Source organism: Nomascus leucogenys, chromosome 19 (assembly GCF_006542625.1).
Source record: "Nomascus leucogenys isolate Asia chromosome 19, Asia_NLE_v1, whole genome shotgun sequence".
In the NCBI taxonomy this organism is placed as follows: Eukaryota; Metazoa; Chordata; class Mammalia; order Primates; family Hylobatidae; genus Nomascus; species Nomascus leucogenys.
The window spans coordinates 53,628,915-53,656,396 of record NC_044399.1 but is presented as its reverse complement, the minus strand read 5'-3'; the positions used below and the strand labels follow the sequence as shown (position 1 = coordinate 53,656,396).

Genomic DNA, 27,482 nt, shown 5'->3' with positions numbered 1-27,482 from the left:
TATCTTTAGAAAATAGGAAAGGAAGTTTTATTTAATAACTAATAGTAAGGTATTTAGATAACAGTTGGAAGCAAAATTTGTTACAATCTATACTTAATACACTGGGTAAAAGCTCCAGATGGAATGAGTTAAATAATTAAGCAAGAAAGAGAAGAAAATAAAATACCAGCATGAAATAGATTACTTATCAGATACTTGAAGGGGTAATAGTTTTTTAAGAATTGAAACCATAGAACATATAATAGAGAATAGCACTTATAAACTTAATTATAGAAAAGCTGCAAACAAAATTTGTGTAATCCAGACAAACTAAAATAAACAGGAAATAGATTGACAAAGATGTTTTCATCAATAAGACAAATAGAATCTTAAAATTTATGATCCACAAAAGCCAACATGAGAGTAATTTAAAAATCATTAACATTCTAAGAGATAGGTAAAATATATGGATAAAAAGATAGCTCAAACAAGGAGAAATAAAAGCAGTAGATATGTGGGGAAATGTTCAAAATCTTTAGTAAAGACATGCAAAATCAGCATTGTGGTAATATCAGATAGTAGGAAAAATATTCACAGCTCAGAAGTTACCTTGAAACTAGTAAATTGGTAAAAATATTTAGAAATAAAATCCAATTTTGACATGTTAATTAATTAATCTATTTATTTATTTATTTATTTATTTTCTGAGATGGAGTCTCGCTCTGTCGCCCAGGCTGGAGTGCAGTGGCGGGATCTCTGCTCACTGCAAGCTCTGCCTCCCGGTTCACGCCATTCTCCTGCCTTAGCCTCCCGAGTAGCTGGGACTACAGGTGCCCGCCACCACGCCCAGCTAATTTTTTGTATTTTTAGTAGAGACGGGGTTTCACCGTGTTGGCCAGGATGGTCTCGATCTCCTGACTTCGTCATCTGCCCGCCTCAGCCTCCCAAAGTGCTGGGATTACAGGCATGAGCCACCGCGCCTGGCTGACAACATGTTAATTTAATATATTAATATAGTGCTATTGATGTTATTGATTGACATATTCTTTTTGGAAATTCATCTGTTGATATACTCAGAAATTCAACAGCCCGGCACTAGATTCTAGAGAAAGTGGTGAACGAAATAATCTACAGTATAGTGCACGACCTGACCAGCTTCCCAAGATGTGGAGATGACAGGCATGAGCAGGCGTGAGCCACTGTGCTTAACCATCCCAAAGCTATTATGTATGCTTTGGGATGGTTAATTTCCAAGTCATAGTGATTTCGACACTTTGCACATCCCTTTTGTTGCTGATATGCTGGTTTGCTTTCCCTTTTATATGTTCTCATTGCGCCCTGCCATAATAATTACGAAGTTGGTGAGGATGGCTAACGTTTGCTGAGTGCCTGCTATATGCTGAGTTCTGTGTACTGTGAATATATGAATTCATTCAGGTCACACAACAGCCATATGAGCTGGATACAATTATTTTTCTCATTTTACAGGTGAAGAAGTGGGGTGGAAAAGCATTAAATAACTTACCCAATGTCCTACCAGTATGAAATAATGAAGTAGGGATTCAAATCCCTGGAGGTCTGATTCCAGGCTGTTGCCCTTAATGTCTATGCTGTGTATTCTCCCCATGTTGAGACAGTTACATTAATGTAATCGACTCATGTTATATTTTCTTGTTCGCTATATCTCCTAGCACATTGCCTTGCATACTAAGCAATTTGTAAATGTTAACTGAATGCATGAGAAAGTAATTATGAAGAATAAAACTTTGTGCTTGTGGAGGATGTTCTTTGGAGCTTTATCTCTAATAGTTAAAAAAATGCAGACAAGGCTGAGCGTGGTGGCTCACACCTGTAATTCCAGCACTTTGCAGGGCTGAGGTGGGCAGATCACTTGAGGTCAGGAGTTCAAGACCAGCCTGGCCAACTTGGTGAAACCCTGCCTGTACTAAAAATACAAAAATTAGCCAGGAGTGATGGTGGGTGCCTGTAATCTCAGCTACTCGGGAGGCTGAGGCAGGAGAATGGCTTGAAGTTGGGAGACGGACGTTGCAGTGAGCCGAGATGACACCACTACATTCCAGCCTGGGTGACAGAGTGAGACCTTGTCTCAAAAAAAGAAAGAAAGAAAGAAATGCAGACAAGCTAAGTGCAGTAGAGGAATGGCTATATAATTTACCATCTGCCAATGGAATATAGCTACTAAAATCAATCATTAAGGCTCTGTAGCAATACATGGCGCATATCAGTATGAAGGCTATGTAGTAAGAAAAGAATGCAAATGTAAACTGTAGTGATTAAACTGTAATCTGAACATTCCTCTAGGCTTTACAAATTTGTGGGTATAGATAATGTAATGATCAAATCACATTACCCTAGCCGAAAGCCCTTGCTTGCTTACCCGCACCCCTCTGCACCCACTGCAAGTGTTTCTGATGATCCCCCAGGGCTGCTCCCCAGCCTGCTGAATTACAGGGATGGAAAGGAACCTGTGGATTGTGTCCCTCAGCCACCTCATTTTTGCAGATGGAGACACTGTAGTCTACATAGTGATTTTGAAGTTTTTTAAGATTGTTGCCGAAGGAGGCCTCAATCTCAAGGTGTTTGGTGTTTCTGCAGCCAACAAATGTTGCTGCGTTTTCCCTAAGGGTGACAGAGCCTTGAGGTTTAGGAATCATTAGGAGAGAGCGACAATGACAGCATCTGTGATGAAGACTGTGAAGTGGAATTTTATGACATGCCTAATATATGGAGCTCCTTAGGTTACGTAAAGTGTAAAACTAGATCAAATTAGATAGCGCACAGCAATGGCGAGGTTGATGATAAATGAACAGGAAGCTATAAACAAAGTTGAGATGATGAATGGCCTCATCCTATCTGGTGTGTGTGATAGCGCTTCATATCTCCTGGGTTATAAACAGAACATGGTATTGAAGCATTTACTAATGCCCACCAGCATTAAAAATTTGTGGCATTTTTGGAATTGTTGTTTGCATTAAGGTTGATCCCTTGCACTTGTTGAAATCTGCATTTACTTTAACATTAGCTTGATAGACCTAGTATTTGATAGGTGGGGATGGAATGAAAATGGTCTTATTAATTTTCAAAGCAGGTAACAAAAAGAGTAATGTCCTATTTGCTCGAATGATCTAAACCATGGTTAAAATAGTCTTTAAAGTCAGTGATGCTTGAATGGTATCTCACCACCACGTTGGTTTGTTGATGTTAATAGTCTTGGTAGATCCTGTGGAGGAACTTCCTTGTACTGATGTCTCTCCACTCCCAACATTTTTGTAGGTATTAATTAGTATGTTTCTACATCTTCTGGCATGCTTTGTTTTCCTTTTTTCTTTTTCTTCTTTAGAGACGGGGTCTCACTGTGTTGCCAAAGCTGGTCTCAAACTCCTGGCTTCAAGTGATCCTCCCACCTTGGCCTCCTACAGTGCTGGGATGTTGGGCATGAGCCACCGTGCCTGTCCCCCAGCATGCTTTTATTTGCTGTTTTAAAAAAGTCAGCTCTTTGTCTAGAGCAAGCTGGTCCAACCCCAGCCCATGGGTTGCATGTGGCCCAGGATGGCTTTGAATGCGGCCCAACACAAATTTGCAAACTTTCTTAAAACATGAGATCTTTCTGTGATTTTTTTTAAAGCTCATCAGCTATCATAAGTGTTAGTGTATTTAATGTGTGACTCATGACAGTTCTTCCAGTGTGGCTCAGGGAAGCCAGAAGATTGGAAACCCCTCATCTAGAGTTTAAAACTAATGGTTACTATGAATATTTGTGAAGTCTTTTAGTTCTTGTGATATATAAAATAGAAAACACCTTCATTATAAAAGAATGAAACGGTAATGTATTTTTACATCTGATGTCAAATAAATGCATATAGTCTTAAAAACAAAACCAAAGAGATGCTCACTGATGGGGAGTGCTGGGTGCATCTTTAACTTTTTTAAAGCATTTTCTCTTTGGAACTCTGTTGTGTCTTTTGCATGTACTATGGAGAATACTAGTCTCTTCTCTCACATGTAGAAGAAAATCCCCGTACCTTCATAATGATTATATATTTAGTGAGTTTTAAGTTAAAACTTTTAAAAATTTAATTAGAATCTGGCTAACTGGTTATTTAAAAATATAAAATAAGGTTTAAAAACCCAAAGCCAAGTGTCCAGTGCACATTGAAAGCATATCCAATAGACGATCCTGTAGCTATCCTTGTTTTTCCCTGGTTCTGTCTCCTGTGATTCAGATCTGCCTGGTCCTAAGTTTTAACTTATCATTTATATTCTTTGTGTTTTACTCTGTCTACTTTTACAGACTGCCCTATATCCTTATGGAAATGAACAGGAATCAGGCCTGTGTCTGTATCTGAAACCCAGCTTGTCTCGCTTTCTCCCTGCCTCTTACACTCCAGCCACATCAGCTTGCTCTCAGTTTTGGAGCCTTTCTAAAACACCTCACCTCAAGATCTCCGCTCATGTTATTTTTTCTTCTGTAAACACTCTTCTGCCAACTTTTCACCTTGCTGTATTCTTCCCCCTTTAGGGTCAGCTTAAATCTCACTTCCTTGGACAGGTTGTTTTGGACCACCCTAACTCGGTTTTTTTGATGGAGTCCGAGTCAGTATAAGTTAACAGACAGATAATCAAGAATTGAAGATAGGCAGTTTTAGAACACAACAACTATAAATCTCCACATTCCATAGGGACAAAACCAGTCCACATTCTTCTTTCTTGGTCATGTGTAGGACTAGGCCTTCCTGGTTCCTCTGTTCTAGCTTTAGAAGAAGGTAACTGTCTTCTTGGAGTCCAGCCTTTCCTTTTTCCCCTTGGTAGTGCATACTGAATGAAAAGGCAAGCATATGGGTTTGGTTTTGTGTAGCATGGCATAGTTTTTTGTTTTTTTTTGTTTTTTTTTTTTTTGACAGGATCTCACTCTGTCGCTTAGGCTGGAGTGCAGTGGTGCAATCTCAGCTCACTGCAACCCCTGCCTCCCGGGTTCAAGTGATTCTCATGTCTCAGCCTCCCAAGTAGCTGGGACTACAGGTACATGCCACCATGCCTGGCTAATTTTTGGTATTTTTTAAAGTAGAGGTGGGGGTTTGCCTTGTTGGCTGGGCTGGTCTTGAACTCCTGGCCTCAAGTGATCTGCCTGCCTGGGCCTCTCAAAGTGCTGGGATTACAGGTGTGAGTCACCGTGCCCAGCCTAAGTAGCATAGGTTCTTAAAGTGAGCAATGGTTTGCTGCAGCATTTAATTATTATATAACATATTTGTTACCCTAAAGCAGAATGGGGGGAGAAATAATGTGGTAACTTAACTTTCTAAAAATATTGCTACTCATCACCAACCAGCCCTGCAAGGGATATCAACAAAAATGCTGAAGGCCTTAAGGGAATATTCTAATCAGAGACAAGTGGGAAAGTCAAATCAAAATCATATGTGTGTCTGTTCTGCAAAAGGACAGATACAGGTTTTCCTTCAGATGGAGGTTTGTTTTCCCTGCTCTGCCTTTGCCACGATAACTTGAAATGGTCTCTCTGCTGGCACGGAAAGCCAGGGAGCGGGTGGAGTGGCCAGGACCCTGCTGCAGGAAGGTCAAGAACATTCTTAGAGTGCCTTTTGGGAACCAGCAGCCAAAGTATTTTTATAGTCAGCTAAGATAACAGGAAAGAAAGAGGCAGGGTCTACCTTTTTATGGTATAAATTTTTAGAAAATTCAGTTTGCCCGCATTTATATACAAGTCATGAATATTTCATCTAAACAAGGTTCCAATTTGTGGCACAGAATGTGAATATTATTCTGTCAGCCCAATTACTTGAGTACTGCAAGTTATTTTACAGACCAAAGTGAATGGTGGAATACAACTGAAACGCCTTACTTATTTAAAACCTCCAGCTTGTTGTTCTTCCAGCATGGATCCTTTTGCTCATTTTGACCTTTTACAGTTGTACCGTGAGATACTTTGAGTGACTATCACAAAATTACGCTTTCTGGAGTAACAGGCTGAAGGCCCACATACCTCTTGTTAATTGCAGTAGTTCCCAGGTGACTCTGTGATGCAATATAGTGAATTATGGTGATGACCAGCAAAGTGTCAAGCTAACAAGGTTATGGAATGTCTCAGCCAGCATTCTACAGTTCACCTTCCTGTAATATTTTCTAAAATATATGCCCCATGGCTAGCCTTGTAACCAGCATACCACAAGCATCTCAAGTCAACCTTAACGATAACTTACTCTTTTCCTCTTGATGTTCTGAGGTTTTATAGAACTTGGACAGCATAGATGATACATCATTAGATGATGTTTTGAAAGTGGCATGAACTTTTGAAACAGAAGGAAACTATTCATAGTTGAATCCTAAAGTTTGTAGGTCTATTTTCAATTTGTTTCTCTGATATAAATGACTATATAGGTATAAAAAGACTCCCTGCCACAAAGGGTTCAATACATACTTAATGAGCTGAGACAAAGAGCTTTATATTGTCATTTAGATTTTAGAAATGCTAGAACTGGATAATAGATATTTTATTTATTGTTCATAAAGGGTTATAAATACTGGACTTTTATTGGTTGAAATAAGTCAAGCAGAAACCATTTCCTTTATAACCAGAGAGACACAGGGTTATTGGAGTTTAGGGATTATTGCTGTATCCACATATGCTAGTATTGTCCTTGAAACAACTGTATGGAGGTTATCTCAGGGGGTTAAAGGTAGATTTAAATGAAACTAAGTTTATGATAGATTTCAAAGTCTACTGTTGATATTGGAAATATCTTGTAAAAGTCAATTGGTTACTGTTTCTTTGTTAAAAAAAAAGATGATGTTGGCCAGGCGCAGTGGCTCACACCTGTAATCCCAGCACTTTGGGAGGCCAAGGTGGGCGGATGACGAAGTCGGGAGATCAAGACCATCCTGGCTAACACGGTGAAACCCCGTCTCTACTAAAAATACAAAAAATTAGCCAGGCGTGGTGGCGGGCGCCTGTAGTCCCAGCTACTCGGGAGGCTGAGGCAGGAGAATGGCGTGAAACCGGGAGGCGGAGCTTGCAGTGAGCCAAGATCCTGCCACTGCACTCCAGCCTGGGCGACAGAGTGAGACCCCGTCTCAAAAAAAAAAAAAAAAAAAGATGATGAGATATATATATATGTACACACACATATATATGTATGTATGTGTACACATACACACACATTGTATTCTAGTATAGATTGATTATAGGGAGCCCTCACTTTGCATCTTAATAATCAATTAAAAAATGATGAGTTCTATGACCTTAAGAAATTTTTGCCAAAGCATTAAAAATGTTTTAGTGTAGGTTATTAATATATAGGGAAATGAAAAAAAGTACAGCCAGTATTTATTTAGTACTTGATAATTTAAAATGTTAGAAACATTGAGAGTTAAATGTTTTATTTCTTTGAGTAAAACTTGGGAATAATTTCAACATGTTTGCTTTTCATTGTATAACTTATGATATAGAGTTATTTCTTTTCTTTTGTGAACTGTTGTACTCCTTTTTGAGTTTGTACAAAATGTTGGAAGCTGATCCAAAGTTGTGAAATACCTGAGAGTTCCTTTAATGTTAATTCCTTTGGGAATCTTCATCCTGTTCGTTACAGCCACCTTCCAATTTCACGTCCAGTGTTGCCACTTTGTATTTCTTTGCTGTACTTTCTTTTTTGTTGGCTCATACTGTCTTTCGATTATCCACTTTTGTAAAATGTCCTGTGATTTTTATCCCTCTGAGATGAGGAGACAGCAGAACTACCTGCTTTGCTGTTTGTGCCTGAACTGAATACCAGATGTGCAGGGACCAATCACCGACAGGCTTTGAAAGAAGTGACATGATTGGTCATTGGTCGTGATACACATCTGTTATTCACATCATGATTTGCGAACCAAAGAGCTAGCAGTGAAGTTTGTGTTTTATTCAATTACTCAGTTAATATACTGTGATAACTGAAGTCTGAACTACCTCGTTGGGGGACTGGTATTATTTAACTAAACTATGGTAACGGAAATTCATGCGTATTGGAACCATACCAAGTGAGGAGTGCCTGTATTCCAGTTATAAATTATTTGTAGTACATTTAAAGCTTGGCCTAGCTACCTTTGCTTTACCCATTACACACTGAGCCCATCCAGTGTAGCCAAGCTGTGGTGTAGAAAATCAATTCAGAATTGAACTGAGAGTTTCGAAGTCATCGATTCAACCTTGGAGTCAGCTTTGACTTTCTCTTTTCTTACCTAAGACCGCCCAGAGTAGATTGGGCACTAGTGAAAGTATTTTTCAGACCCCATCCAGCATGGGGAGTTTTGACTTGATCTGCAGCCTACGCCCTGAAGAAAGTTTCTGGGTTGTCACTTTTGTAATTTTTCCAACTCTCTCCTCCCTTCTCCACTTTCTCCCCTCTTCCTTGGCCTGCCCTTTTCCTCCTGTGTCCCATCATCAAGTTCTACTGATTTTCCCTCCAGCCTTATATTACTGCATGTTTCTTTCAGTTCCTGTTGCCATCATCCTAATTATATGTTTTTTCAACTTGAATTTCAATTGTTATAATAGTTTCCTAACTGACTTTCCCACTGTACTCTCTCTCCTTTCCAGCTAATCCACATGCCATCACCGGAGTAATCTTCCTGGAACACTCTTGCAGCTTTACTTAATCGTCTGCTTGAAGCCTCCAAAATAACTTACTGATAACAGAATAAAACCCAAAGCCCTTATCAAGCCTGTAATAACTTCCTTTGTCTAACACAAGCCTTCTTCTTTGAATTTATCACCTGATCTCTTCCCTTCCCTCAAGAACCTGAGGTTTCAACAACATAGGTTTACTCATTATCTCCCAATTATGCCCACCACCCCTCCTTTCTACACATTGTTTTCCTAAAATGCACTTTTTGATATTGTCTGAATCTTGACCAGTTTCAAAAACTTATCCTAAATGATCACTCCTGTGGAGTCTGTTTTAACTTCCTAGAAATGTCTTTTCTCCTCTCTGCAGTTCCAAAGGATTTATATTTCATACTTTCCAGTTACTGCTTATTTGCTGATCTGTATTTTTAGTTATGTGTTATTTAATTTCTCCATTTAGCTTTTAAGTCCTAGATGGGCAGGGACTGAATCTTGTATACCACCAAGAATGGCATTTGACAGAGTGATAGGTATAAATCTGTCCCTTCCCTCATTCAATATTTTCTGGTATTTTTTTTTTTTTTTTTAGCATTTCTTCTAGACTTTGGGCTATGTGCTAGCAGTAAAACATAACAAGGTAACTTCCCGACCTCACAGAGCTCTAGTTGAGTGAGGCATACAGAGAAGTAGTTAGTCAATTGTAATGCCGTAAGATGCATGAAATGATGGATAGTGAATCAGATTCGTGGAAGCAAGAAGATAAGTGTCAGGCCTAGATGAGGGGCAATGGGAATGCTTCTAGAAGTGAGGTTCAGGCAGAGTCTGAAAGATACGTAGGAATCAGGTAGTTGATGGGGGCCAGATGGAACGAATGTTCCAGGCAGAGGACTCAGTGTGGATAAAGCTCTGAAAGGGTGAGAACACAGTGAGGAACTGAATTAAGTTCCATGTGGCTGTATTGTAGAGAATGAAGTAAGATTCCTAAGTGATGAGATTGCAGAGGATCCCTGTCATGGGCAAAAAGTTGACGTCTTTGGTGAATGTTCAGGAAGGAGGACTTCCAGGACCAGATGTTTGAGTAGATAAAATGAGGGGGCAGCACCCAGGTGTTCCTTAAGGATCATTTGGTGGATGGAGGTGTTGGAGGGAAGACGATGAGTTCAATTTTGGACATTTTGAATTTGAGGTGCCTATGAAATATGTACATGGTGACATGTAATTATAGACAGTTTGAAGCTCGGAAGAAAGCTTTGACCAGGAAATAAAAATTTTGGTGACATCAGTATATGATAGGATGAAATCATAGAGAAAGAGTGTGTAGAGTCAGTGAAGAAGGCTTCAAGACCAAACCTTAACACACATCAGTATATAAAGAACAAGTAGGCTGGGCGCGGTGGCTCACACTTGTAATCCCAGCACTTTGGGAGGCTGAGGCGGGTGGATCACGAGGTCAGGAGATCGAGACCACGGTGAAACCCCGTCTCTACTAAAAATACAAAAAATTAGCCGGGCATGGTGGCGGGCGCCTGTAGTCCCAGCTACTCGGAGAGGCTGAGGCAGGATAATGGCGTGAACCCGGGAGGCGGAGCTTGCAGTGAGCCGAGATTGCACCACTGCACTCCAGCCTGGGCGACAGAGCAAGACTCTGTCTCAAGAAAAAAAAAAAAAAAAAAGAACAAGTAAAGAGAGCAGAGTCTGCAAATAATGTTAAGATGGACCAGACAGGAGGAAGGAGCAAAACAGGTGAGTGAGGTGTCATGGAAACCAAGGGAAGACTGAAATCCATCCATTGGGTTTAGAAACGTGGAAACCATTCATGACCCTAGTAAGAATAGCTTCTGTGTAGAGGAGGGGCAGGGAATGGGAAAACATAAACCAGCCCAAGATAGATTGTAGCGCATTGAGAAGTCAACAAACAATTATGGTGGGAAGTTTAGTTATGGAGGAGACAATTTAAAGAGGGTAGAAGCTGGAAGGAAATGGAGCTGAGGGGCTTTCATTATAATATTGTTTAAGCTGCCGGAAATCTGTGATGTTTAAAGGCTGATAGGAAGAATTCATTAGTGATAAAGAGGTTGACCATAAGCTAAAATAGCCAGAGTTATAACTCCTCTTAAAATTCTTTGCCCAGTCTGTCCTGTTATCTTTCAGTATTCTAAATAAGTTAATTCCAAACTAATTTTGGACTTCACTGAGATCTTGTTACACAAGATTGCAAATTCCTATAAAGTATGATTCAAACTATTCTACTTATTTGTTCTGGGTAGCATTTAGTGTCTTAAATAGAGAAAATTTTCAACAAATATTATTTTTATTACTGCCATTTGTTTATTTTTTGAGCAAATATATTTAATTTTTAATTTTAATTTTCGTGGGTACATGAGTAGGTATATATATTTATGGGGCACACGAGATGTTTTGATACAGGCGTGCAATGCGTAATAATCACATCATGGAGAATGAGGTGAGCAAATATTTAATGTCCATTGCATGCCAGACATTTTTCTAGGTGCCAAGGATATTAAGGTTACCAGGCCATACACACTACCAGGCCATACCTCTTGTTCTCGAGGAGTTTATCATTTAGGGAGTCAGTTAATGAAATAATTAGGGATTGCAAATGGTACTTAAAATGGCATGGTGATAAACAATAATCCTGAGTGGCTACTATGTATACACTCTTTTCCTGTGAACTTTTCTTTCCATTGTCGGAGGGAGAATAATTACAAGCTATTAAAGAGTTAAATGACTTAAGATGGAAAGAAAAAGGTAGTCAGTAACAGAGACTACTTTTGGCATAGTGAGTTTACTCCTCTGTTTACCATTTCTAAAGTTCATGGGACTCTGATGCCTATAATGGGCTGTATGTTTTGCAGGTTTTTTTCATTGATCGTTACTTAGCCTCTGAGAGACTAACCAACTCTCCACGTTTTCTCTTTTCCCTTTCAGTAATTTGCCATCTTCCATGTATGAATGGTGGCCAGTGCAGCTCAAGGGACAAATGTCAGTGCCCTCCAAATTTCACAGGAAAGCTTTGTCAGATCCCAGTCCATGGTGCCAGTGTTCCTAAACTTTATCAGCAGTCCCAGCAGCCAGGCAAGGCGTTGGGGACGCATGTCATCCATTCTACACATACCTTGCCTCTGACCGTGACTAGCCAGCAAGGAGTCAAAGGTAAGCTTTTTTCATTCTGCCCATTTGCCAGATTTCTGTTAATCTGCCAAACCCACATAGAAGTCAAGGATCTGCGGATGGCCAGGGCTGGTGTTGAAACAGAAAGGAGTACATGATTTGTGGCCTGAGAAATGGCATTAGAGACAGAATGTGGGCCCAGGTATGTAGCTGCAGTACTTTCTAGGCCATAGAGAATTAGTGTCTAGGAAATAAGAAAATAAAAAGGAGCCCATTCTTCTCTAGTGATTCTTACCACCAAGAGCTAATAAATGTGCATGGCATTGTTCTGACAAGGCCTGGGAAATAGAAAGATGAGCAAGACAGTGTTCTGGCCCTTGCAGCATTAATGAGTTAGTGGATCGCACAGTACCTGCTGGTGAACTTCGAAATTGAAGAATGCTTGGTTTTAGTTGTAAGCAATCATTTAACCTCACTGAACTTCAATTTGTTCATCTGTAGAGGAAAGTAAACTAGGTCACTTGGAGCTCAAAAATTCTATGACGAATTCATCCTTTTAAACCTGGCATTTTTATAAATGCACACTTTTAAAAAGAGGGGTCATAGAAGTTTACTGGCTCTAATTCTTTAAAACCTGAATCCTTGCGTCAGGAGATGAGATTTTGTTTGAAACCTACGGAAAGTAGCTTGTTGTAGATATAAAATAATGCACTTTGGTATTTTGTGTGTGTGTATGTCACAAGAAGCACAAAAATAACAGGTACTCTATTATTTAAGGGTAATAGAATTGTGCCTTGTAAAATTGGGTTTTCTCTTTTAATAGAAAAATGTAAATCCTAAAATTTTTATGATAGAAATTTGATGAGAAATTCAAAAATAATCAAATGCTTGATCTTTCTGATTAACATTTGATAAAATTTACCTACTTAGAACAAACAGCATGAATTTCACAGCTTTATGACTTTGGAAAAGAATATTTTAGTCTCATGAATGTGTTACTGTTAAAAGTTTAAATTTCTCTCTATAATTGCAAATTTTAAAAAAATATAAATTCAGGCTTAATTTTATTTTGCGTGTGTCCTTAAGAATTATGATGGCTGGCTGGGCGCAGTGGCTCACGCCTGTAATCCCAGCACTTTGGGAGGCCAAGGCGGGCAGATCACCTGAGGTCAAGAGTTCAAGACCAGTATGGCCAATGTGGTGAAACCCCGTCTCTACTAAAAATACAAAAATTAGCCAGGCGTGGTGGTGGGCACCTGTAATCCCAGCTACTCGAGAGGTTGAGGCGGGAGAATCGCTTGAACCTGGGATGCAGAGGTTGCAATGAGCCGAGATCGAGCCATTGCACACCAGCCTGGGTGACCAAAGCGAAACTCCATCTCAATAAAAAAAAGAGAATTTTGATGGCTATGCAGCAAAATGCTACAGGTGCATGCATGTTTATAAAATTTACTTTCATGTTTTAAAACTTTTGATTTGCCTGTTAGTTATTCAGGACTAACAAGTTTTCCTCCCAATCTGTTTTAGTGAAATTTCCTCCTAACATAGTCAATATCCATGTGAAACATCCGCCTGAGGCTTCCGTCCAGATACATCAGGTTTCAAGAATTGATGGCCCAACAGGCCAGAAGACAAAAGAAGCTCAACCAGGCCAATCCCAAGTCTCGTACCAAGGGCTTCCTGTCCAGAAGACCCAGACTATACATTCCACATACTCCCACCAGCAGGTCATTCCTCACGTCTACCCAGTGGCTGCTAAGACACAGCTTGGCCGGTGCTTCCAGGAAACCATTGGGTCACAGGTAAGCATCATCACTGAGCCTGCTTTAGTAATGTCTTACAGATATGGTATCATTTTAACAAGAAAGCCAGACTTGATAAAAATGCTTTTTTAAAAAAAAGGCTTTGACAAACTATGACTCGTGGCCATATTTTTGTAAATAAAGTTTTATTGCCACACTCATAGCCACACTCATTCATTTACATACTGTCTATGCCCATTTTCATGCTATGACTGCAGAATTAAATAGTTCCAGTGAGATCATATGGTCTGCAGAACCTAAAATATTTACTGTGTGTCTTTTTACAGAAAAAGCTTGCCAGTCCCTGATGTACAGAATACATTTATTTATTTGTTTATTGATTGATTGATTGATTGAGTTGGAGTCTCACTCTGTTGCCCAGGCTGGAGTGCAGTGGCACGATCTTGGCTCACTGCAACCTCCACCTCCCAGCTTCAAGTGATTCTCCTGCCTTAGCCTCCCAAGTAGCTGGGATTACAGGCATGCGCCACCACTCTCAGCTAATGTTTATATTCTTAGTAGAGACGGGGTTTTACCATGTTGGCCAGGCTGATCTCGAACTCCTGACCTCAAATGGTCTGCCCACCTCATCCTCCCACAGTGCTGGGATGACAGGCATCAGCTACTGTGCGTGGCTTCCAGAAATGTTTCTGGAAGTCCGTGATTACCTGTTTCTATTTTTTCAGTTAGGATGATCTGTGTGTAAAACATGCGTCAGGCATGAGATATGGTACAGAATATATTCCACAAAGATGCTTGAAAATATTTTTGCCTTTTGCAATAGTTTTGTTCATGAGTTTTGAATTAATTGTGCAATAATAATTCATGTCGTCTTTGACAGGAAGTAATATTTCATGTTATCTTTTATTTTCTTATAAAAATTCAGGCTGGGTGCAGTGGCTCATGCCTATAATCCTACCACTTTAGGAGGCCGAGGCAGGTGGATTACGTGAGGTCAGGAGTTCGAGACCAGCCTGGCTAACATGATGAAACCTCGTCTCTACTGAAAATACAAAAATTAGCCGGGCGTGGTGGTGGGCGCCTGTCATCCCAGCTACTTGGGAGGCTGAGGCAGGAGAATCACTTGAGCCTGGGAGGTGGAGGTTGTAGTGAGTCAAGATCACACCACTGCACTCCAGCCTGGGTGACAAGAGTGAGACTCCGTCTCAAAAGAAAGAAAAAAAATTCATAACTTTTAGGTGTAGTGCATGAGTTGTTTGAAGTGTAACTTTAGGCCTATATTTATATCATAAAGTGAGAGAAAGGCAAAATTTTCTTTAAAACTCATCATTGAATGTGCATAGTGAATACAACCTAAAAGTGTTGGTTCCTCCACTCCATTATGTGATAATGATGGAGGCTTCGTTCTGTGGTTTCCCTCCTGTCTTTTGGTTATGGGTTAAACCCCTCATGAGAAGACTAGATGAGATACATTTATTATTATTTCTCTGCGATGTCTTGAATATTAAAAATATAGCGTGTGTGTGTATATGCATGTGAAATGCTTGGGAGTAATAGAACTAATTGTCACTGCTTTAGAAACCTGGGCAACACTTTTAGGTACTAAGTCAATGGTAGGATTGTCACCTTTCTTCTAGGAGAAGGAGGGAAGATTGTAGACCTGAATGGAAGGCAGCATGTGGGAATGGAAAGAGCATCCTTGTGGAGTTGTAAGACGTTGATTAGAGCCATGAGCCCAGCACAGGGTAGGAGGGAAGCAGCTTCCTTATCTGCAAAGTAGAGATAAGACGTGGGGCTCATGAGACTTTGTTAAGATTAATCAAGATAATGTGAGCCCTGCTTTGCAAATATTATAGAACGATGCAAATATTAGCTTAGAGAATATTTATGAAGATAGAGTCAAACTTAAGCAACCATCTACTATGACTGTTTTTATATCATGTGCTTTCAGTAAGATAGGGGACAGCATCAGTCCCACAAACACAGCCCTCATTGGCCTGTGGACACCTGAAATGCGACTACAGGGGACCTAACGTGGCTTTTCATTCCCCAGTTTTGCAAATGCTTTTGGGAGAAGGAACATCAATTTAAATTTAGCTTAAAAGTAAAGACAATGTTTATGCTAAGGATAGATTTTGATAAAGACAGTGGGGCTGAAGATAAACTTTATACACTTCACAGCTTTGCACTGAACTGGTCTTGGAGAGGGAGGACAAATTTGGTGCCATTTGCGTTGTTTATTCATTCCAGCTTAGGTTGATCATGGAGAAAGGAAAAAGCAGATCTTTTTAAAATTGTGTGCCCAGTACCTTTCTCCCCGTTTTCCAAGTTGGAACATAGATGATAAAAAGCAAGAAAATGAGGCATAACAGACTTGTTATTCTTGTATAATCTTAGGTGATTGCTAACGAGAAAAGGTGAAAAGATACTATTGACCCGTAAGCCTAGAGTATACAATTGAAATGAATTGGCTAATTGATGGAGTTACCCAAATAATTAAAACTCAGTGGAATACTTTTGTCTTATCTACATACATCTCTGACTTCTGGTCTAAAAGATCCAAACAGTGATCTCAATTCTTAATTCATTTTGCATGTGTACTCACTCATACACAGCTTCAAAATAAGACCTATTTTTTAGAAAGCATCCGTAGCATATATTTATTGGTCTTCCTGTTCATGAGGAATGTTGCTGGATGCTAAAGACTGCCCAATTAATTTGTGCAATTAGGGTGAACCAGGCATTTGAAAAATACATTACTGGCAAATAATCAGTAGTGTTTAGGTGTATCCTACTATCCTACAAAGGAGTTTGCAAACATTTGTGCGTTCTTGCTGTGGCTGGTTTGCAAACGTAGCTATAGCCAGGAGGTATAGGTAGATTTTAAATGGCAGATAATCCAAAACAAAAACAAAACCCTGGATAAATGCTCACTGTTGCTTTACTCAGTGGAGCTGTCTTATTAATTGCAAATGTCAAACACTGAGACTTTCAATGCAATAGTTACCAATAAACATCTATGTTTATATGTTGCTATGAGAGGTCATATACAAAATAAATTTGACAGAGATAGCCCTTGTTTCTGTGGCACATTCTAATAATTAGGTAGTAAACTTGGGATTGAAACCCCAAGATGAACTGTGATCAACGTATTTAAATTTAGGAAAGCTTTGTAGAGTAGGATTTCAGAACTGTTTGGATGGTGGAGGAAAATGGATGATTGATGAGGAAACCAAGCTCACAGGGCAGAAAGGGAGAGTAATTAAACAGGAAAGAGAACAGTGCAAGAGATGGGCAAGGAAGAGTTGTCAGAAGAGATCAGAGAGGTGAGATAGCTTGGGATTCTTGGCAGGCTATCGCACAAATATTAAGCCTCTTAAATCTGAGGCATAGTGCAGTATAAATGACTTGCTGGCAAAGTCAGCGTGTCAGGAAGCCCCTTTGACTAAGTGGTCAACTCAGCATCATTAATAGTGGGGCAGCCTGACCTTATGTGCCTCCTGCTGTGAGACAGTATAGAGTTAGTAGAATTACCCATGAAGCGTTCTTGCCAAATACATCTAACCTGAATCTAATCAAACCCTTAGAGTTAACCCCAAGTTTATAGGGAATACCAAGGGTAAAAAAACAAGTTAAAAACATCACATCCAGACAGAAAAAACAATCAGACATTTACAGTGTAGGGCATTATTGCCTGGCTTCTTAAAAAAAAAAAATCAGAGTATAAAAGGAAGTGAGATGATGTTTGTAGAAAGAGACACAAAAAATAAGTGTAATGTATTCACCTTAATTAAATCTTGATTTTTTTTTTTGAAAAAGTCAGATCTAAGAGATATTTTGGGAATAGTTGGGGAAATTTGAACATGAGCTCTGTCTTAGTCCATTTTGTGTTGTTATAACAGAATGCCACACACTGGGTAATCTATAAAGAAAAGACATTTATTTCTCACTGTTTTAGAGGCTGTGAAGTTCAATATCAAGGTGCCAGCATGTGACCAGGGCCTTCTTACTAAGTCACCCCATAGCAGAAGGACAAGAGAACACAAGACAGCAAGGGGGAGCTAAACTTGCTTTTATAACAAGTCCACTCTGGTGATAACTAACCCACTCCCAAGATAATGACATTAATGCATTCATGAGGGAAAACCCTCTTATTAGGTCCCATACTCCTAATGCTGTCGCTTTCAGGGGATTAAGTTTCTAACACATGAACTTTGGGGGACACATTCAAACCATAGGAAATGTCATTAGATGATATTTTGGAATAATTAGTTTTCTTATGTGTGGTAATAGGATTGGGATTATGTAGGAAAATGTCCTTATTCTTTTTTGTTTGTTTGTTTTGAGATGGAGTCTCTCACTCTGTGGCCCAAGCTGGAGTGCAGTGGAGCAGAGGTGACACTGCAACCTCTGCCTCCCTGGTTCAAGGGATTCTCCTGCCTCAGCCTCCCGAGTAGCTGGAATTACAGGTGTGCACCACCACGCCCAGCTAATTTTTGTATTTTTAGTAGAGACGGGGTTTCACCATGTTGCCCAGGCTGGTTTTGAACTCCTGACCTCCCAAAGTGCTGGGATTACAGGCATGAGCCACTGCACCCAGCAGGAAAATGTCCTTATTCTTAATAGATGAATGCTGAAAGTTTTAGGGGTGAAATTCCATGATGTTCATAATTTACAGGCACACTTTCTTTTATTGCACCTCACTTCAGCTCTTTGTAGATAGATATTGTGTCTTTTACTAATTGAATGAAGGTTATGGCAACCCTGCCTATTGGCAAGCAAGTTTTTCTGACAGTGTGCTCTCACTTTGTGTCTCTGTCACATGTTGGTAATTTTGGCAATATTTCAAGACCTTTTCATTGTTGTATCTGTTATAAGTTATTTTTGTTACTATTGTAATTGTTTTGGGGCATCACAAACCATAACCATATAAGATGGCAAACTTAATTGATAAATGTGTATTCTCTGACTGCTCTACCAACTGGCCATTCCCTCATCTCCCTCCCTCTCTTCAGGCATCCCTATTGGCTGAAACACAACAATATTGAAATTAGGCTCATTGATAATACTACAATGACCTTTAAGTGTTCAAGTGGAAGGAGGAGTCACACATCTCTCACTTTATTTTTATTTATTTATTTATTTATTTTTGAGATGGAGTCTTGCTCTGTTGCCCAGGCTGGAGTGCAGTGGTGCAATCCTAGCTCACCGCAAGCTCTGCCTTCCGGGTTCACGCCATTCACCTGCCTCAGCCTCCCGAGTAGCTGGGACAACAGGTACCTGCCACCACGCCTGGGTAATTTTTGTATTTTTATTAGAGACGGGGTTTCACCATGTTAGCCAGGGTGGTCTCGAGCTCCTGACCTCGTGATCCATCCTCCTTGGCCTCCCAAAGTGCTGGGGTTACAGACGTGAGGCACCGAGCCCAGCCATATCTCTCACTTTAAATCAAAAGCTAAAAATGATTAACCTTAGTGAGGAGGGCATGTTGAAAGCCAAAATAAGCCAAAAGCTAGGCCTTTGCATCAGTTAGCCAAGTTGTGAATTCAAAGGAAAATTGGAGGAAATTAAAAGTGCTACTCCAGAGGAAATTAAAAGTGCTACTCCAGAGAGTACATGAATGATAAGAAAGTAAAACAGCTCTGTTGCTAATACGGAGAATGTTTGAGAGAGGTCTAGAACAAGCCACAACATTCTCTTCAGCCAAAGCTCAATCCAGAACAAGGACCTAACTCTCTTCAATTCTCTGAAGGCTTGGAGAGGTGAGGACGTTGCAGAAGAAAAATCTGAAGCTAGTAGTGGTTGGTTCATGAGGTTTAAAGAAAGAAGCCATCTGCATACCATAAAAGTACAAGGAGAAGGAGCAAGTGCTGATATAGAAGCTGCAGCAAGTTGGCCGGGCGCGGTGGCTCATGCTTGTAATCCCAGCACTTTGGGAGGCCGAGGCGGGCGGATCACGAGGTTAGGAGATCGAAACCACGGTGAAACCCCGTCTCTACTAAAAATACAAAAAATTAGCCGGGCATGGTGGCAGGCGCCTGTAGTCCCAGCTACTCAGAGAGGCTGAGGTGGGAGAGTGGCGTGAACCCGAGAGGCGGAGCTTGCAGTGAGCTGAGATTGCACCACTGCACTCCAGCCTGGGCAACAGAGCGAGACTCCGTCTCAAAAAAAAAAAAAAAAAAAAAAAAAGAAGCTGCGGCAAGTTGTCCAGAAGATCACTGATAAAGGTGGCTACACTAAGCAGCCTTATACTGGAAGAAGATGCCATTTAGGACTTTCATAGCTAGAGAGAAAGTCATTCCTTGGCTTCAGAGGACAGGCTGGCTCTCTTGTTAGGGGCTAATGCAGCTGGTGACTTTTAAGTTGCAGCCAATGCTCATAGGCTGTTCTGAAAATTCTATAGCCCTTAAGAACTATGTTAAATCTACTCTGCCTGTGCTATATAAAGAGAATAGCAAAGCCTGGATGACATCACATGTGTTCGCAGTTTGGTTTACTGAAGGTTTTAAGACCGCTGTTGAGACCTGCTGCTCAGAAGAAAAGATTCCTTTCAAAATATTACTACTCATTGACAGTGTACCTGGTCACTCAAGAGCTCTAATGGAGATGTACAAAAAGATGAATGTTGTTTTCGTGCCTGCAATCACAACATCCATTCTGTAGCCCATGGATCAAGGAGTCATTTTGACTTTCAAGTCTTATCATTTAAGAAATACATTTTTTAAGGCTATCACTGCCATAGATCATGATTCCTCTGATGGATCTGGGAAAGTAAATAAAAAGCTTTCTGGAAAGGGTTTGCCATTCTAGATGCCATTAGGAACATTCATGATGCATGGGAGGAGGTCAAAATATCAGCATTAAAGATATTTAATTAAATTAGCTACTGGAAAAAGTCAAATCCAACCCTCATGGATGACTTTGAGGGGTACAAAATTTCAGTGGAGGAAGTCACTACAGATATGGTGGAAATAGCAAGAGAACTCGAGTTAGAAGTGGATCCTGAAGACATGACCAAACTGCTGCAATCTCATGTTCAAACTTGAATGGATGAGGAGCTGCTGCTTATGAATGAGTAAAGAAAGTGGTTTCATGAAATGAAATCGACTCCTGGTGTAGATGCTGTGAACATTGTGAAATGACAACAATGGATTTAGAATACGCTATAAATTTAATTGATAAAGCATTAGCAGGGTTTAAGACTGACTCATTTAATGACTGACTCATTTTGAAAGAAGTTCTAGCATGGGTCAAATGCTATCAAACAGTATCACTTACTACAGAGAAATATTTAGTAAAAGGAAGAGTCAGGCAAAGCTGCAGACTTCACTGTTGTCTTATTTTAAGAAATTGCCACAGCCACCCCAACCCTCGGGAACCGCCATCCTGATTGGTAGACAGTCAGCAACATCAAGGCAAGACCCTCTACCAGCAAAGAAGTTATGATTCACAGAAGGCTCAGATGATTATTAGCATTTTTAAAGCAATAAAGTGTTTTAAAATTAAGGTATGTACTTTAAGGCATAGCGCTACTGCAAACTTTATAGACGACAGTATAGTGTAAACATGACTTTTATTTGCACTGGGAAACTGACAAATTCATGTGACTCACTTTATTGTGATAGTCACTTTATTGCAGTGGTCAGGAACTGAACCCACAACATATCTGAGGTATTGCCCGTAGTTTCAGAGGTGTTTTACACACAAGTAGCACAAACTTGACTCTTGAGTGGTTCATATTGCAGATGATCATTGTATCATCCTTTGAATATCTCAGTATATTTGAAAATGTTTTAGAAAGAAGGGGGAAAATTTTAAAATTTCCTAGATTTATAAATAGAATAGTATATCTTAAAGCCAAATTTAAAAGCTTTCACTGTAGTACATTTAGAGACTTTTTAGAAACAAACTTAAAGTTTTTAACTGTTTAATGGGGGTGTTGGGTGAGTGTGAGGTGACATGAGGCCAAGGAAGAGAAATTGGCCTTGTGAAATGACCAAGGGCCAATCTAAGAAGTCAAGTTGAAAAAAAAGGAGTTGACTATAGGGGATTTTGTGAAGAATCAAGCATCAGGATTGAGTTACAGGCTGTTGTAAAGACAAGGATCATGAAGAAATGAACTATTCTGAATTTTCTTGCTTCACAAATCAGCTAAATAAATGCTCACTAGAATTGATTACTTGACCCTTAGCAGGGAGGATTGTGAGAAGATGAGCAATGACATCTTTGTTACAAGCAGCCTCATCCTTGATTAATATTAGGAAGGGTGTACTCTTAATTATCAGTCAAGGAAGTCCAGGCTGTTTTAGAGATGGAATGCTAGAGAATTAATGGAGAAAATTCAGTGATCAGTGAATAGATTTGCTGATGATAGTTAAATTTGTGACCACAGAGGACATTTCTTTGGATTGCATTATAATGAGAAAAGGGCGGGAATAATGGTGTTAAAGGTTTCTGTAATGTTTTCTCACCTTGACAGAGAATGCCAACCTGTAGGGAAAAAAACATTTCTATTGTTTTGTTTTTGTAGAAAGTTATGTTTAGTATTTCAGAGTTCTAAAAATATGTTTAACAATCAAATAAATCATTGGTTTTTATGTGAATCAGGCTGTCTGTATAGGCAGTCTCTATAGGCAACACTAAATCTCGTATATTCAAAGAACAGAAATTAATTTCATAGAACTATATAGGGTGACAGACAGGAGTGGTTTTCTTTGAATATAAATCAAGTATGAAGTAGTTGGCATACTTGATTCATACTAAATCAAGTATGAATTAGTTGGTCCTAATTTTGGCAGAGTTAGGTTTCTGTGCTACCTGGAGTAAATTGTGGTAGTCTACATATATGTGAAAACATTTGCAAGAGTTTGCTCACTGACTGTTAGAATGACAATTCCAGTGGTTACAATCACCAGCCACTTCAAGGTAATCTCATTTTTCACAGGCTTCAAACCCGAACGTTTCCGTGATAGTTATCATCTCTGAGGAGAGGCCAAGTTTCAGAAAATACCCCTCCAATCTATATTTGCATCATAGGAACATTCAATATATTCATCTTTTTTACATAAAAATCAATTGTATAAGGGTGACCTTTGTCTTTAAATTGGTTCTCTTAACAGTGACCTAAATTCAAAGCTTATTTGGCATCTGACTTTTTGATTGTTTCAAACATGTTTTATTGATTGCCCAGTTGCTGGAAACAAACATTTAGTGACCTAGTTATGCCAGATGGTATGAAAAGGCCTTGTATGGGAAGCATTTAGAATCACAGTGTAGAGTTCAGGGTCCAGCTTCCATGGTGAACCTGCCAATTGCCTGGTTGCACAAGCCTGTGCTCTTTGTTGAACCCAGGAACCTGCCTTGTAACCAGACAGAGGCGTTATAAGGGGAGACAAAAAATTCAGGTGCTCCGAGATTTCCTATTTCAAAATGCTGAAAGATCAGAAAATTTCACATATAAATACCTGAGTTAATTAAAAAGCAGGTTTTCCAGGACTCTGGAAAACCTTGATTTATACAGCATGTGTTTTAAGTACAGCACTCTAACACAGATAAAGATGATCAAATAACACATGAACCCACTTTTATAGTTTGCAACTATAAAACTCTTAGAAAAGATTTTAAAAACCATAAGAAACAAACTTTAAGATTGAGGTCTTTAATACATATTCTACAGAAGAAAATAAACTTTATGTGGATTAGGAAGAAAGGAAAGGACCGGTAGTGGATGTGGAATCCTGAAATCATTGGGAAAACTCTTTTTTCCTTTAATTATTGGTCATATAAATAATAAGCCCTAGGGCAAAATTGAGTTAAAGTGACAGAAGAACTGTTTGGGATTCTATTAGAGATGCCAGAAGTTGTTCCAGCAGTTCTCTTTGGACAGGAAAAATGGAAACAGAATGGACCATTGGAGAAAAAGATTATTTAATTGAAGATAGGTCTCTTTTGGCAGATACGTTCAGTAACATCTGAAGCTCTAAAGCTTAGCACTGGAACACACACACACACACACACACACACACACACACCATTCTAAAGGGCCAAATAGATATACTTAGCTTTTGTTTAAAAAAACTTAAAAGAATAAGTTTAATGGAGAAATTAACAGGAAAATATGAGCTCATTGAGGTGGAAAGTATCCTAATTGCATGGCTGAAATTACTTTTTTTAAAAAGAGTTTCAATACTTTTGTCACAGGACTTTGAATAAAGAAAAATATTTCTTGGTTTCCACTGGACAAAAGCCAATAAGAAGCTGGGGAAATAGATGTGATGCCTGCCAACTCCACATGGGAGAAAAAAGATGGGTAGATGATTGGGTAGATGCAGATGACATGGGCACTTTGGAAATCTTTTCTCAATGGTGAGAAATGGTGTTCATTTAGGGGAGCTGAGACATTGAGTTCTGCTCAGAAACCCGCTCTTGAATTTCCACAGTATCTCTCCTGTCCTGACAACATGAATATTACTGGGACGAAGCCTAAATCTATGATTAAAAAACAAACAAACCTGGTTTTATCCTGACAGAAGTAATGCCAGAATTATTGTAACACTTTTCACACTGGTTATTCCCTAAACTGAGTCCATAAACTATGTAAATAGATTAGAAGTCTAAAGAAAAAAATGGTTATAAAGCATCTTACTTATGTGGAAGGGGAACTGAGCCAGGCTGGGTCAGCAAAGGGCAGAGGTGAATTGTGACTCTCTCTTCCTCCCCATCGCCTGAGGCCACATGCCCTTATGGATAGGACCCTCCCAGGTGATCTTGGACCAGTGCAGTGGCCTGCCTTCTTTTGGAGGAGCTGCTGGGCAGTGACTGGGGAAGGTGAGGCTGAGGCTACTAGACATCTGTCTTCTTGCTGAGCTGAGAGCTCAGTTGGAGTGTGTGCTGATTGCATTTACTGAAGTTTGGCTTCCTTGAGGTGGAATAAGTCATTAACACCAGGCACTTCCTATGCCATCTGGGCTTTTCTTCAGTGTCCCACTCAAGTACTCCTTTGGCATAATCTAAGAAATATTTAATTGAGTGTTAGTGAGTCTGGTTGTCTCTTGTGGCTCTAAAATGGCTGCTCTCTGTAGCCATCCGTGCCAAACCTTACCTGCGTCAACAGCTGAAGGTATCACCGAAGGCGTCCTACACATCTCAGCGATAGGTGCTGGAACCCTTAAGTGTTTGCTGGTCTTGTTCCAGCAACCTCTGCCAGATTGACTTTCGTGCAGGGGCCCTCTAGCCTGGAGTTAAGAAAGATCAGTAAAGACAAGGGTAAGATCCAAAGAAAAACACCACATGTGAGAGAGAACATGTCTGCATGTCACTGGGCTCCTGCCAGTGGAGAGGAGAACTGCTCGTTTTACTTGGATTGAGAATGTAGGGCTGGGACATTAGGATAATCAAAATATAGATTCTTAGAACTTCAGAGAATGTGTTGTGACCCAGACGTTACCCTTCCTGCGGCCCAGTATCCGGTCTTTACCCAGGCAGATGTCTTCTGGGAACCAAAGGGGCTGTCAGCTTTAAGTGTCCACCTGCCCTGACCTGTTTAAGAGAAGCAAGTCTGTGTTTCTTCATTGGTTCTCCCTAAGCCCCTCCTCTCAGATTTTTTTTTCATTTTATTGGCAATTGAAATGCCTTTATCATGACGCGGAATATCAAATTACCATATTTTACACCTCTAGGGCTTTCTAAAATAATATACCTATTAATAATTAGACTCCTGTTCCTACATAGGAATAAGCACTGAAAATAATAATTATGGAGCATCTCAGAGTGGAAGCATGTTGAGCTACTTCTGATATTGGCAAAGTGGTAAGATTTTATGGTCAGTGTGTTTGAAGATGACAGTTCTTAGCATGTTGGAAATAGTTTTAAGAGACGATGGCTTGAATTGATGGTTGATTTTGGCTCTATACATTATAAGAAATGGTTTCAGGATTTATAGCTGGTATTTCTAGGCTCTGATGGTCTGATGTGGCTCTGTGCTATCCCTCAGAATTGAGATTTGCTAAAATGAAGAGGAATCAACTGGTTTACTAAAAAAATCAGTCCTCTAAAATCTGCCACGTAAAGTTATAGGGAGAGAAGCACATTCTTTTGCCATATATTGAAGAGGACAAAGTTCTTCCCTGAACCTTCTCTTAAGACAATGATAGTACTGTTTTTTTTCCTTTCTCATCCTTCCATTTTTTTTCCTCTTCTGTCTCCTTTTTTAAATAAAATAATTTTTATATAGGATTGAATGTTCTATTTCAACAAGGTCACTTTATGGGACTGTGCATTTACTCTAGTGACACTGCCATTGTGCAAACAGCTTGGACATGTCTGAACAAGACTTGCCACCATTGAGAATATTTAAAGTATGTCTCTAGCCTTGAAGAAAATTCTAAAATTCAAAATATTTTGAATATTTCTAAATATTTTAAACAAAGAGAGCAATGCCTCCAAGTGACCTCTTTGCAGAAGACTGGTGTAGGATGTGCAAGCTCTAACGGAGTTCTTAAAGAATATGGTCTTAACGTTCTGTGGCTTCGAGATAAGCCTCTTTTTCTTTTCTTTTTCTTTTTTTAAGAGATAGGGTCTCACTCTGTTGCCCAAGCTGGAGTGCAGTGGCAGGATCATAGCATGCTGCAACCTCAAACTCTCGGGCTCAAGTGATCCTCCTGCCTCAGCCTCCCAAGTAGCTAAGAGTATAGGTGTGTGCCACCACACCTGGCCATGGTGCAAGCCTCTTTGTAAGACAATGCATTTTTAGAAAACTGATAGCTGATTTGACCTTCAAAACAATCAGGAGAAACAGGAAAAGTAGACATTTATGTCTCCCATTTATTTATGTGAAATTTGAGGCTCAGAGATTGGGACTAGCTTGTGTTGGTATTTCTAAGACAATAGGTCTCTTTCCATTTTAGCAAATTCATCATATCTTGGCCCTCGTTTTCTTCATTTTTCAAGTAACTGGATTGGCTAAGGAGGCTACCAAGGTGTGTTTGAGTCCTTCAACCCTCTAATGGTTTCTACCTCTTTGCTCTTTTCTGCAATCTTAGACACCACTGGTGCTGACATATGCACAGGCCATATGTACAGATCAATGTCAAATAGAGGGAATGAATAACCTATACTGGTCTCTCAAATCCTACTGACTGGGAACACTCCTCTTTAGTATCAGTTTCTTTGAAAAGCTTTTTAGTACTTCTTCAACCCACACTTCTCTCTGTTCCTTAAATCTTTATTGCATTTAGAATCTAATCAAACAGTTTTGAATTTAAATATTTTAAAGTTGTTGCTTTTGTGCCTCGTTTCTCTTCCTCACCAGCTTGCACTTTTTATAAGGCAAGGATCACTTATGAAGTAATCTCAGAACTAGGCACAGATGAATTGTGGGTAAATATATTAGGTTAGTCTAGGTTGTGCTTCAGTAACACATTAGCGTAACAAAGTTTACGTTTTGTGTGCATTAGACATGTTAGAGGTGAGCAGGGGACTCTGCGCTGTATATTTCAGGGACTTGGGTTGATAGTGGTTCCATCATGTTACTGCCATGTTACCCAGAATATATGGCTTCCTTAATTCCTACAGCAGGAAACGAGACGTTCTGCAAAGGACCACACTCATTCCCTTTCCCATAACCTCCCTGTTCAGAATGAGTCCCATGGCCATATCTGTTAGTGCTATGGATGGAATTATGCCTTCCATCCCCAAATTCATATGTTGAAGCCCCAAACCCCAATGCGACTATATTTGGAGACAGAGCCTAAAAGGAAATAACTAAGATTAAGTGAGATCATAAGGGCAGGGCCTTGATGTGATAGGACTGGTGAGCTTGACCTCTCTGTTGCTTTCCCCACACACTTGCACGAAGAAGAGTCCATGCGAGCACACAGCCAGATGGCGGCCACCCACAGGCTAGGAGGAGGGGCCTCACCAAAAATCCACCATGTTGGTACCATAATCTTGGGCTTCCAGCCTCCAGAACTGTGAGG

General features: G+C 39.8%; 1 protein-coding gene across 4 annotated transcripts in view; it reads left to right on the top strand.

Moving 5' to 3' along the window:
- The window catches only part of LTBP1 (latent transforming growth factor beta binding protein 1), a 440,637-nt gene that overhangs the window by 217,985 nt on the left and 195,170 nt on the right, over positions 1 to 27,482 (top strand). For all 4 annotated transcript variants that reach the window (XM_003262722.3, XM_003262721.3, XM_030799968.1 and 1 more), the window contains 2 exons: positions 11,561 to 11,785; positions 13,271 to 13,545. In XM_003262722.3, the coding sequence (XP_003262770.2) occupies positions 11,561 to 11,785; positions 13,271 to 13,545 (500 nt within the window). The remainder of the gene's footprint in view (positions 1 to 11,560; positions 11,786 to 13,270; positions 13,546 to 27,482) is intronic.